Genomic DNA, 12,669 nt, shown 5'->3' with positions numbered 1-12,669 from the left:
AGCCTACCTTACACTGACAAGATTTGGGAAAGATTCTTGAAAGCTTGGTAGTCTTTTGAGTAAAACTTGAATGAGGGGCATTAGTTAAAAGATATGATATGAAGGGTAAGGTAGCCTTTAGTGACCGTAACAATATATCTTTAGTGACAGTACAGTATATCTTGTCACACCTGAATGCTATTCACTCTAGCCACAGAAAGTCACATTCGAGAGGGGAGGTGAAGGCGCCCCTCAGTGCCGAATATATGTAACTGCAGGAAGGTCTACAAAATAAGTCATTCATTTTATTCATTAAAGGTTTAAGGCTACTGTTGCTATATTTAAAAAGAAAAAGAAAAAAAAACACCTTTATTTGCATGTGGTGATAATTATATTTCGCTTCTCTGTTTCATTCCTGAAAATAAGGATGAACTTGTTTCCCCCTCTCCATCACGCACAAACATTGCGCAGGATTAGTCCAGCCAGTGGTACGCCTTGTTTGTGTAACAGGCTGACAGTCTTTAGGCTCCTGTCTGAGTGGGATTAAGGTCAGGAATCGAGAATTCTACTTTTTCAGACCATGATGGTGCACTATGTCCCAACAGTGGTCCACTTCCTGTATGCGTTGATTTATCCCGGAAATATCGTCTCCTCCGCGTAATCCACCTGTGGATCAGTTCAGTTGCAAACTTATGCGGCTTTAGTACGATGCGAAGCGTTTAATAGTTTTAGGGGCACACTACTTCGTCGAGTAGGTTATGGCTAGTTTGAGGGAAGTCGGAATGGTGAGCGCAGCTGTGGCTGTCACTGGTGGACTGGTGTATATCGTGTGGAATTTGTTGTATGCCTCAGGAAAAAAGAAGCCCGACAAAAAAGACGAATCCCCACCGAAGCTAGAGAAAATACAAGAAGTAAAGGCACATGAAACCGCGCAGGCACCAGTGCAGGCACCAGTAGTATCAGAGGTTGGCTTTCTTTTGTTTATCTTTTTCAGCATTAACCAAGGGATCCCTTGTGCACTAGTAGCCTACTTGATGTTTTCCTGGTTGCCATTGGTTAGTCCGCGCCATTAAGTGAGTTCAAGAATAAAGTAACGTAATATTATCTCACCCTGCAAGTAGCAAGCAGGCATCATGTCAACATAGTAGGGTTGCACATAACCTCTAGCCTACTGTGAAATCTAAAAATGTAATGTCTTTCAAGACAAAGTCAAATAAGCATAGCATCCTGCACTCGCTACAATGTGACGTAGAGGATACAAAGTTGCCGTCGCGTGGGTATGTGATTGTAGCATTTCATTGAGGTGATCTCAGTAGCCATTGTCCTTGTAGCCTAGTTCGGAGGTGGACATCTCAATGGACTGTAAACATTGTGTCGCCGGTGACTTTATTGTACTAGGCTGTGTGTTATGTTAGTCTGAATAGGCCACTCATAGCCTCTCGTAGGAAAAATAAAGTGAAGATATTGTTACACTTTGGGCCCTATAGTTTTTCTGAAGTACAATGCCGCGCGCTTCAAAATACTGCACTTCTGCAGTAAAGTGCAGTGCATTTAAGATGCACCCATGCAATTGCAATCATGCATTTTTTTGTGAGTGCTGCTTCTCTGAAATCGGACCTCAGATATGTATTCTGAAATTATGCAGACCCCTTCACTTATTTGTTTGCCTTTTTTGTTTTGTTTTGTATCCTTTACCTTTACTCAGCCTTTGCCACAGAGCACACCCAAATGTGAGGACTTTCTGCCATTATTCACTAAGTTGGATAGGGGCTGTGGGTGGGCATCCATGTTTAGGTCTCTCCACACAGATGCTGGATTGGGTTCAAGTCAGGACTCTTGGCTATTCACGGACATTCAGAGTTGTCCCTAAGCCACTGTACTCTCTTGGCTGTGCGCTTAGGGGTCATTCGAGTTATGGCCCAGTCAGAAGAGTGGGACCTTGGCCCCGGCAGTGGCGCAACTGGCTGGGGCACCTGCACCGTACGCTGGCGACCCGGGTTCGATTCCCGCCCCGTGGTCCTTTCCAGATCCCACCCCGACTCTCTCCCACTCACTTCCTGTCATTCTCTCTACTGTCCTGTCCAAATAAAGGAATAAAAAGCCCCAAAAAAAGAAGAGTGGGACCTCGAGATTCTCAGGACAGAAGCTGTTGGCTCTTGATCTTAGCAGATGGACATGAAGTGCCCACTCCACAATGAGCCTCAGGAGATGAGAAAACCCTTTCATTCAACTGGACTGCAAAATAATGGCCTCTGTGGAGCTTGGTCAAGCCAAGTTACATTTATTTATATTGCACACTTAAACGCTACAGTTGACCCAAGGTGGTCACGGAAATTAAATAAGATGTAGTAATAAAAACAAAAATATAAGTGAAATAGTAATAATAATAATAATAATAATGATAAACGGATTATGATTATAGAATAAAAGAAGTTCCGGTTACTTAAACTACTACTGCTAGAGAGTGACATGTAAAACAAATGCAAATAGGAAAGAGTGAAGTTAATATAGTGCTGAAAAGAAATATAAAACAAAACAATTAACAAGGGAAAAATTACTGCACATTCAAGGTCAGAGAAAATAGATGCTACTGATAGTGGGACAGGACTTAATTTCTATAGGGAGATTATTCCAGAAGCGAGGGGCAGCAACAGAAATAAGCTCTATCACTTTTAGTTTTTAGGCATGCATGTGGAACTGTAGATGTTGTGAGGAAGACCTAAGCGGCCCACGAGGACAGTACGGACTTAAAGGGTCACAGATGTACTGCGGTGCCGTCCCATTTAGGACTTTCAAAACAAACAAAAAAACTGAGTTCTGGATATGGGATGAGCCATGAGCTATGACCCTTGAGCCCTTGACCCTTTGAGACCAGCATACAAAAAATGTTGGTCCTCCTAGGCCCTACAGTTCTCGAGATATTCACAGAAAACTGTGTCTGGCCCACCCTCCTTTTGCGGGGCCCAGTGCGGCGGGTGGCCGACCAATCAAAAAGAAAAACAATATTTCTGTGTCATCCTTGTGGGGCTATGCCCACCAAGTTTCATGCGGCCTGATCTTTCAATGTCCAGGGAAAAAAAAATCTAGAAGAATAGTGTGGCGGTTATCATAAGGCTGAAGCTATTACTTTCGTCTATGTCATTGGTTGCATGTCAGTCTTGAAGGTTTGCATGAGTTCCTCAGTATATGGAATGGAATGTTTTTTTAAAATATATATAGGCCTATCTGTTCCACCCGTGCTCAATCTACTTTGTAGTTCAACAAAACATGTCAGCAACACTAACCATGACGTTTACCCATGTGACCAGAGATGACCTTTCCATTTCACTTCATACTTCACAACCCCATGACTCTGGCATTGTATTTTTGTGTTCTGTTCATCATTTACAACCAAGTCTTTGTTCTTTCCAGACACAACCAGCCAAGCCAAAGGGTACTTGGGTCCTCGTGCTTGGACTGGAGGGAGCTGGGAAGACGAGTGTGCTTCACTGCTTCGCCACCGGGTCTTTGGAGCAGGACGTGACCCCAACGGAGGGCTTCAATGCCGTCTCCATCAACAAAGAAGACCTTCAGATCGAATTTCTCGAGAGTAAGAACAGCTGATACATCATGTAGGAGCTACAGTAGAAATGAACCGCTAAATCGCAAATGTAATTTGATTCGTAAATATTTCCTTCTTTTTTTTTGTCGAAGTTGGGGGCACTGAGAACCTGCGAGCTTACTGGCAGAAGTACCTGTCCAAGGCACTGGTGCTTCTCTATGTGGTGGACTCGACTGACAAGGCTCGCTTTCCCATCGCTAAAAAGCACCTGCATGAGCTGCTGCTGTCCTCAGCCTCCCATCTGCCCTTAGTGGTGCTGGCCAACAAACAGGTGAGTGGGTTTGCAGTCCATGGTGTGTTTGACTGTCGTTTAGTTTAGACAAAGATGTAACATTAGTATGCAACATTGGCATTTGGCACTAGTGTAGTCACAGGCCCCTTCTCAACCTCTCTCCTCGATCCTCCAGCTCGTTCCCACTGATCTATAAAGAACATTGGATAGACTATCCCATTGTTGCCGCCCGTCATTCTTTATATAGATCAGTGGGAACGAGGACCGAGGAAGGAAGGGAGGATAGATAAAAAGACAAATGAGAGAGGCCCCTAGGCTAAAATGAAGTCCCTTTAAGCAAGTCCCTCCCCTCGGCTGCCATATTGCAATGCATTTTGGGCACTTATCCGGCATGTGCGCACGGCGTCACGACACCCAACCTTGATCCATCTATGAGCTCACAACGTGGCACAATGTATTCACAACATACCATTTGGCACTATGTATTTACATGACAACTCTTGGCAGTGGAAGGGGGCGGAATATGTAGACAACTGCCATGTTTGCATTATGAACTGACATACATCATACATCTCTATGGGAGATTCTTCAAGGCTGTGTCTCCTCATTAGAAAGTCTCTGACTAAAAGCCATTTCTCAATGGCAGAGGTGGAAAAGTCCAGCTTCAGAAAGTAAAAATCCAACCATGTATTGGTTCTACCTGTGCACTTAATGCAGGTGATTTTGCTAATTAGCTTCTCTACCTAGCTGAAAAGTTGTGTTAATTAGAATCAGCTGGTTTGGAGATCTTCATTGAAGCTCTCTTTTAGTATATGCACACGGTTTAAGTGTGGTCCTGGACTATGGATTCATTCTGTACAGGGAACTAGCCCTCAGATTTGAGAGCACAAAAGCTAATGTCTTATGCACATCCCTACGCACATCCCTACAAGGTGGCACAATAGCTGCTTACCACGCTAAGTAGTCTGTTTTTGTCTTGTGGCAAAGGACTGCCTTATAATGGATTAGCACCATGACCTTAACTCACATCCAGGTATGCAGACAACACGGCTACGTGGGTCATTTGGGTTGCCTAGCACATTCTGAAGTCCTTATAAAATCTCTCCGCAGGATGTAGCTGACGCCTGCGGCATCACTGACCTCCACGAAGCCCTGGACCTCGGTGTAGTTGGAGAGGAGCGAAAACTCTTCCTCATCGGCACGTCCGTGAGGAGGGGTCAGCAGCTGAACTCGGGCGTTGAGGACGCTCGAAATTTGGTCATTCAGATGGTGGCACCTGACTGCTAGATTTGGCAGTCATGTAAGTAGCACACGTGCCTACAGTTAACTACAGGTGTGCTTGCTAACAGCCAAACAATGGTGGTCGGCGGTCGCACACCAGCATAACACATTAAACAGTTAGTTTAGTCACTTAAATTATGTTTGGAGTTGTAGAGATACACCGCACAATAGGACAACAGTTTGCTATAGTAAAATGACTCCGTTTGAGTTGACTGCTGCCTAGTTAGAGGATGACCAAAATGTTTTATGTTTGTGTTTAAGCATCTTGCGATCTGAGTCATATCATAGACAGCAATACCTTATGGTTAACTCAGTCAGTCTCTCACCTTTTTAAAATATTTTTTACAGTATCCTCATCCAAACAAGAGAATGTGTGTTTCTTTGTTTGTTTTCCTGAATGTAAACAGTGGCTTAAAAGGAAAGTGGTATCACATGCTTCTGTCTCATAGTGAGGTTGCTGATGTTTCCAAGGGAAAGCAGTATGTCCTAAAATTATTTCATTTTCTAAGGGCCTTCAGTTACGGTGGACATTTATTTTTCAAGCTTTGATATCAATTACTGCATTGACTTTTGAATGTGGAATAATATTTGTTTGGCAAGTTGGCCATGCAGATACATTATATCTTGGTTTGTACTGTAAAGGACATTATTTGTGTCTATTTGGTATTTGAAAGGGACTTGTACAATGTTAGGTATGTCATAGAGGACATTACACAGTAAGGTCTTTATGACATTGTTATATTCTACTTAAGTTAAATAATTATTTTTGGAAATAAAACAAAAAAGCACATTAAGCAAAACATGCCAAAGCACTCACCTTAAACAATTAATGACTGTTTACACTTGCTTTGGATAATGTTACTTTTTTCTCTCTTTTGTGTTTTAAATTATATTCTGTCATGGTCATGTTTTTGTTGTATTGAGTGATGGAGTTACATAGCTAAAGCTTTATCTCTCCTGTGCACTACTCTGTCGACAGGCAAAATTAAAATTTTCATACATTGAAGAATGTAAAATATTGACAATACAGTTGTGCAACATTTCCCTAAAGATAAAGTATTGTTTGTGATTTTTAAAGCAGGACTGTCATTTTCTAAATGTTTGGAGCCTCTAATTTTGGGTTGTCAAGGAAGTTCTGTGGTTTGTATTTGTGGTAGGCTATATTGTATTATATTTACAAATAAACAAAGTAAATAGTTTTCTTGAACCATTGTCACATTCAATTTCATATTGCACTACACATTCATATTACGCTGTCAGTTTCTCTGTGGCTGATTGCACTCCCGAAGACATCCGTTTCTATTCCTTCAGCTTGTCCAAAATATTCAATCCCTCTACAAATGCATCCAGTGACATTAGAACTCTTCCAAGTCAGACAGATCACATTGCACAAGACTTCCTGAGCCGGAAGTTGTTTGGTGAAGAGCAGTATATCACCTGAAATAGCCCACCGACTCTGGTTTCAGTCTGCAGCTCTGCTCTAAAGTAGACAGGCCGTGTGACTCGTTGCCATGGACGCTGGGTGCCCTGGCGACGCTTGGAAATCTATTGTTACATAGTCAATGCCCTGTGTTCCACCGACCTCAGAACCTTGTTGTTAGAAGGTTTGGAGAAGCAGGTAAGGCTTCAGACTCCCCTTGTATTATCTTAACTATGTTTGCTTAGCAGACGCTTTCATCCAAAGCTACATAGATTTTATAATAGCATTAAAAGTAACACTTTGAAATAAAAAAGTTTTAAAAAAAATGAAAGTGAATTGTTATAAAAAAGTACTATACATACATAGTGTTAAATAGCTTACATGACATATAATAAAATATTGCTTTAAATTACATGTTTGGCACATAGAGGTAGATTTAAAAGATGTTTCTAGGAACGACTGATTTTGTACCTTTCTAGCACAAACTGCCAGGATCCTGTGTTTTGGGTGCCAAGACTGAAATGGACAATGGTTCATCTCGGTAGAGTCCTGGAACTTGCCCAACCCAAAGACCCCAAAACAATCTGGATCACTACACCATGGTATGTTTCTTAAGTTAAAACTTAAGTTGCTTTTACACTTCAGGTTTTCTTTAACATGCATGCGTGCATGTATTTATTTTGGTAAGCAGGCCCTCTCATTATCATTATTTCACAGGCATGTGAAATGGGGAAACCAGGAGCAAATTGTGCCAGTGTCCTTCGCTGCTCTGCATGCTGTTCCAACAGCAAGACTCATGGCACTGGCGAAGCCCAAGAAAGACTTCTCTGGATTGAGTGGGCTCTATCAGACCAGGTAGTGTGTGAGAGCGTCCACTGTACATTACATAGACATAGATTATATAGTGAGAAAGAAATAGCCAGTGATTGCCAGAAATGCCATTATTTGAAACATTTAGTGGTTTTCAAAAGTGGTCTGGGGCCCACTGGTGGTCAGTGAATGTATTGCAGATGTCCCTGAGAACTACATTCTAAAGTTTCACTGTGGGGATTTTCCTACAATTCCACAATCAGATACTTACAGGTTTCCTCTCTTTGTGACTTTATGAGAAAATGATGACTCATTATGAGGCTTCCTTACACATTGAATGATATATAATCAAATAAAAGAAGCCAACTGCTTATTTCCCCCTCGAGAGAAATTCATTTTATTAGTGTGGCTGAGACACGCCAAGATAGAACATGTCTTATCAACACAAAATGCCACTGGTGAGATAGTTGTGTGCCGTTTCCATAGCTACCCTGTATAGTTCCTGTATAATGAGTGTAACCATTAACACACAACCAACTCTAGTGCCTCGGCAGTAACTGTATCAGAATCAGCTGTGACTGTTAGGCCTACTACCGTGTCTCATATCAGCTCTATCAGCCCGGAAATGTGTCAGCAATAGCAGCAATAGCAGACACCACTGTGTGTGTGTTTGAACAGTTGTTTGAGTTACGGTTAGATTGCACTCTGCATGATCAGCTAAAAACAGAGCTACGCCGACAAACTTGACAGCGTGTTAATGATTCAAGGAAGTCATGCAATGGTTTATTTAAACAGAACCATTCAGTAAGACAACATCTGTCCTGCAGTCTTGAGGCATTCCTGTGCTCTCAACGTCTCCTTTTGCAAAGGGCCCGAGAGGAAGAGCATCTCCCTCCTAGGAGGACGTTGCGTCCTTCCTGCCAGGCGGACCAGTATGAACACATTGTGCGCCTGTCAGCGCCTAAGAGGAGATCCACCAGCTCCCAGGAAATGAGGTACATAAGGATGGGGAGGGGAGGGGTGGGGGTCACGCTTCTGGAAATGTGCTTTTTAACCCCAGCTGACGAAATGCAGCCAAATCATTTCAAAAGCGACAGGGGCGGGGCCACGTCTAAATTTAACCCCAGCAGAGTAGGAAGCCAATATTTTGACATCTGTTATTTCAGTAGTTTGCAGCAGGGAGTGCGGGACTGGCTGCCAAGACAATAGGCCCCATTGTCCACAGCCCATTCCCCCGGGGGAAGCTTGCACTCTGCCTCGGAAGTCTTTTTATAAGTCTGAAATCACCACACGCTGTATTTGTGTTCAGGTTTCACAGGGGACAGGCTTGGGGTCCTCGCGGCCCCTCGGACGCTGTGTTTGTGGTCAGATGGAGCGGTTGGGGGTTTGGCAGCAGCAGCAGCAGCAGAGTGGCGCTCCGCATCAGGGTGGTGTGGTGGGATGCTGCTGCTGCTGCTGCTTGCTGCTGCTGGAACCATAGCTCTTGAGTTCCTAAAGCATATCTTTAGGGATGATGTGTGTTCCACCATGACAGTGTGGTAGGCCACAGCTGGAACTGTGACCATAAGCAGCCTCCAAACCCTCTAGGTTCTTTAACCCCCGGCCTTGTTTGTGATGTTACACCTTACGTGTGTGTGTGTGTGTGTGTGTGTGTGTGTGTGTGTGTGTGAGTGTGTGTGTGTGTGTGTGTGTGCCCCTTCAGGCCTCCTCACACCATCTCCTGTGAGCACAGCTGCCCAATCTGGCACATCGACCCCGGAGTCAAGAGCGTCTATGTCTCACCACGCCTCAGACAACTGGCCAGTCCCAAGCCCCACCATCCCAGCTTCCAGAGCAACAAGGAGGTAAGACAACCTCCCTGTGAACAACCTCCCTCTGAGCTCTATTTATGACCTGGAAGTGTCGACACAAACAGCAGCATTAGCCATGATGATGTGACTCTCCTGAAAAAGAAGGGCTTTGTAGCACTGCGACAGGTACTTGAGCTATGTGTCAGTCACAGAGCCTGTGTTTTGTCATATCAGTGCTCTGGTTTTTCCCCAAGAGGCACCACACATTGCATGAGATAGATAGGGTTTGTTTTGGAGTGTCTCTGTGTTTGGTTTTTTAGACCGTGGAGACGTACATCTCAAGCACGGCTAAAACTGCACAGACCACGTCGAGGCTGGATCTGCTGTCTCTGTCCAAAAAAAGAGAGAACGGGATGTTCTATGACAGAGGACACCCTGAGCGGCCTATTTGGCTGGTAAGTGACAATCAAAATAAAGAAGGAGGCAAGTCGAGAATATCTTCTTGACCGCAAGAATTTTCGCAAGAATGTAAAATGATTTGGATCCCACATATAATCTCATGAAATAATTTGGGTTTGACTGGTCATTTTTTGAGGACTGTTTTTGAAAACGTTCATTTTGGAGGACGTGACTGGTGTTGTTGTGGGCATCTGCAGGTATCAAAGGAAGCAATAAACGCCAAGGCCAGTCCTCGGGTCGCGGAGCTGTCGTTGCCCAAGCTGCTTGCCAAGGACTACCTTCCTCCGAGGGATCTTGTTTTGAACGCCTGAAGAATATAAGCCTTGTGGAAGCCCTCTTGTACTATCAAAATGCAAAAGAGGTCTGAAAAGAAATACTGAAAAAAGAAGGGTGTGATCAAAGACAGAAATAAAAGCTCTCTGAGAACTACACAAAGGGCCTCCAGAGCAGTCTGTAGCGTTTCCCCTTCGCATCCATAAAACATCAGGGCCTCCTGGACAACACTGGCCACGTCTTGTCCTCTCCTCTCTGCTTTTGTAATCTGGCTCCTCAGACTTTTACTTGGAGCTCTCTCTCTCTCCTGTGTTGTCAAGCGAAACTGATGTATTACATTGTCTTTAGCATACAGCCAAACCAGTTCGGGCTCACTTAACCCGCCAGGGTTGTTTTCCCATTCGTTACCTTTGAGTGTTCATCTTTCCGAAAGGGCCCCTCTACGCATTCCCTTAAATCTGTGAACAAGATGCTATAAAACCGTCCACATCTGCATTACAGTCCCGTTAGTCTGCTCCGTGCTCAGTTGTTGTTGTTGGTACAGTGGATCAAGGCCGTACGATCACTTAACATAACACTGGATTCAAAGCATCATTTTTCTAAGCGCGCTTATTCGCTCACTCTGTTAGACTTCATGTAAAGTCTCTCTGAAGTTCAAGAGCGCTGTGCCGCCAGAGGTTATATGATCTAGCCGCTCTGATCTCCAATCCCACTGTAATCCAGGTTTCTGTGGGAGTGCACGTGTGCAGTGGGCGAATGCTGCAGGCCGGCCGCGTATATATCAAAGGGTTGATAGGATTTAGATCCCCATAGGAGGTGGACTGCGGGTGTGTTGTGTTGTGTTGTGGAAGGGGATGGAGGTGTGTGTGTGTGTGTGTGTGTGTGTGTGTGTGTGTGTGTGTGTGTGTGTGTGTGTTGGGGGTGCTGTTTGGTGGCAGGAGGAACTGGCTGCTGAAAGGAGCCAAGAAAGGATTGGCCGCAAAGGGCCAGACCTTAATAATATCCGGCGCCTCACTCCGTGTAATCCAGGATCAGCCAACAACGATCATGACCTGGTCCTGGTGACAAGAGATGGAGCAGGTTTTGTATGTGATGTCCTTCAAGGACTGGTCTGTGGTCAGTTGTATTGTTTGCTTGTGTTGGTGGATGTCAGATTCAAAGACAAGCGGGTTGGTAATCAGTAACTTCAGGTTTCAGGTATAACCGTTTCCATGCCAACTGTTCCCATGGGATCTTTGCCCCTAGATGGGGTTCACTGGTTGTGTTGGTCACTTACCGTAACAGCAGCTTGTGCCATCAACAGCTTGCCAAAGGGAGGCCTTTCATGGCTTGTCAGGTGATTCTGGCAGATAGACATTAACAGACAGGTCTAGAATGATCATGTTGTTTCCACTGACCCCTTTTTGTTTAACTTAGCTTGTGTGGACACTGAAAGTTCATGAAGGATGAGCAGTAATCAAAAGCTCTCACATCACTTAGTTCTGACCAATCACTGGCTATAATAACAAGTCTTGTTTGGAGTCCAAGGTTGGTGCAGATGTGCTCAGTTCCTGTTTTTTGATCTAATCTGTGCACCAGATGGTTTCCCCGTGTTCCAGAATCATGCAAAATACTCATGCAAATACACTTCCTATTATCAAATGGGAATTTGCACAGGCCTCGTGTATTGGAAGTAAAACCCTCTACAACTGTGCAAGACAGCACCTCATATTTTTTTGTTGATACTTTCTTTGGAAGCATGTGAGGTACAGTAAAAGTGTCCACTGGCCTGAGGAGTGTTCCTATTTGGAGGCCTGCAACTGCTCAGGGTTAAATAAGGTTGACCGGTATGCGAGAGTAAACTTTATGTGGATCACTGACCACTATGTTTTGCCATGTTTTGCAGGTCTCGCACCAGCTGTTGAATCAAGTAAACAGAAATAGTGCCCGTTAGTGACCGTCTGCTCTTCAGTAGCATCCAGTAGCAGTAACAGACATGGCCCACCGGACTCGTAGGCTAAATCAGTGCTATTGCTCGCTGCCTGTCTTAAATCGCAGGGTGACAAATTCCTCGGATGTCTGTGGGTTCGTCGTGGCAACAGACAATTCCCTTGCCAATTATAATTCTGTACACAAGACCATGAGTCTGACAAGCCTGGAGACCCATTACTCAAATGAACTCCAGTTCACCCATGATAACACTAGGCCAATGACACATCGCTAAGCATGTTTTTGAAAAACACTTTATTCTATTTTTAAGCGGCACATCAACAGCTGAGGTCTTTTGGGTGAATAAGGGGTTATTTGTTTTGTTTATGCATTTAATTCGTGGCTATGCCGTTCCCATGACTATCATCATTATGCAAATGATGGTGAGTTGGTAGTATGTCAAGCATTCAATGATCTAAACACTGACACGCCCAACGGAGAGGACTAAGAATGTTCATCAGTTGCTTTTCATTTCAATGTGTTTCTTTTATTTGCAGCACAGCTGCATCTGGGGACGTAATTTTTTTTTTTTTTTTTTCCACAAACTGTGAAAGCATATTTACCAGTCAATTGGGCAACAGTCCTGTGGGCTCGCGCTTACAACACTCCATTCATTGGGCTCCCTTTAAATGTAAACATGTTTGTTTTTCCTCACACCCCAGTCAAACGGGAAAGAAAGAAGAACATGTACCTGTGTTTAGGACATTCCAAAGTTACAAGCTCAGGAGAAGTTCTTCCACCTCTACACGTTTCAGAACAAGAAATGTTGGTTGGTTGGGTCTCTATTTCTCAGTCAGTGTATATTTTGGCATGCAATATTTATATCCTCTTTATATCCTCTTCCACTTCAGCATTA

General features: G+C 43.9%; 2 protein-coding genes across 3 annotated transcripts; both read left to right on the top strand.

Moving 5' to 3' along the window:
- Positions 1–548: 548 nt before the first annotated feature.
- On the top strand, positions 549–6,300 carry arl9 (ADP-ribosylation factor-like 9). Its single transcript, XM_062525332.1, has 4 exons — positions 549–944; positions 3,391–3,568; positions 3,673–3,851; positions 4,923–6,300. The coding sequence occupies exons 1-4, from the start codon at positions 738–740 to the stop codon at positions 5,097–5,099; spliced, it is 741 nt and encodes a 246-aa protein (XP_062381316.1). The 5' UTR covers positions 549–737; the 3' UTR covers positions 5,100–6,300.
- A 292-nt stretch (positions 6,301–6,592) lies between these two features.
- On the top strand, positions 6,593–9,993 carry LOC134069001 (sperm microtubule associated protein 2-like). 2 transcript variants are annotated; one of them, XM_062524843.1, is made up of 7 exons: positions 6,593–6,711; positions 6,993–7,115; positions 7,231–7,368; positions 8,193–8,318; positions 9,026–9,167; positions 9,434–9,568; positions 9,770–9,993. In XM_062524843.1, the coding sequence occupies exons 2-7, from the start codon at positions 7,042–7,044 to the stop codon at positions 9,881–9,883; spliced, it is 729 nt and encodes a 242-aa protein (XP_062380827.1). In that variant the 5' UTR covers positions 6,593–6,711; positions 6,993–7,041; the 3' UTR covers positions 9,884–9,993. The 2 variants fall into 2 exon arrangements, with proteins under 2 accessions (XP_062380827.1, XP_062380828.1); XM_062524844.1 differs by having other exon boundaries at positions 6,620–6,711; positions 7,006–7,115.
- Positions 9,994–12,669: the final 2,676 nt, after the last annotated feature.

This window comes from Sardina pilchardus, chromosome 21, assembly GCF_963854185.1.
Source record: "Sardina pilchardus chromosome 21, fSarPil1.1, whole genome shotgun sequence".
In the NCBI taxonomy this organism is placed as follows: Eukaryota; Metazoa; Chordata; class Actinopteri; order Clupeiformes; family Clupeidae; genus Sardina; species Sardina pilchardus.
Note: the sequence above shows the minus strand (reverse complement) of the source record. Positions and strands in the feature narration are given on the sequence as shown.

Excerpts from the sequence above, each read along its gene's own strand:
- arl9 (XM_062525332.1), top strand. The coding sequence starts at position 738 with ATGGCTAGTTTGAGGGAAGTCGGAATGGTGAGCGCAGCTGTGGCTGTC. Across the intron at positions 945-3,390 it reads AGGCACCAGTAGTATCAGAG|ACACAACCAGCCAAGCCAAA; the intron begins GTTGGCTTTCTT and ends TGTTCTTTCCAG. Across the intron at positions 3,569-3,672 it reads TCAGATCGAATTTCTCGAGA|TTGGGGGCACTGAGAACCTG; the intron begins GTAAGAACAGCT and ends TTTTTGTCGAAG.
- LOC134069001 (XM_062524843.1), top strand. The coding sequence starts at position 7,042 with ATGGTTCATCTCGGTAGAGTCCTGGAACTTGCCCAACCCAAAGACCCC. Across the intron at positions 7,369-8,192 it reads AGTGGGCTCTATCAGACCAG|GGCCCGAGAGGAAGAGCATC; the intron begins GTAGTGTGTGAG and ends CCTTTTGCAAAG. Across the intron at positions 9,168-9,433 it reads GCTTCCAGAGCAACAAGGAG|ACCGTGGAGACGTACATCTC; the intron begins GTAAGACAACCT and ends TTGGTTTTTTAG.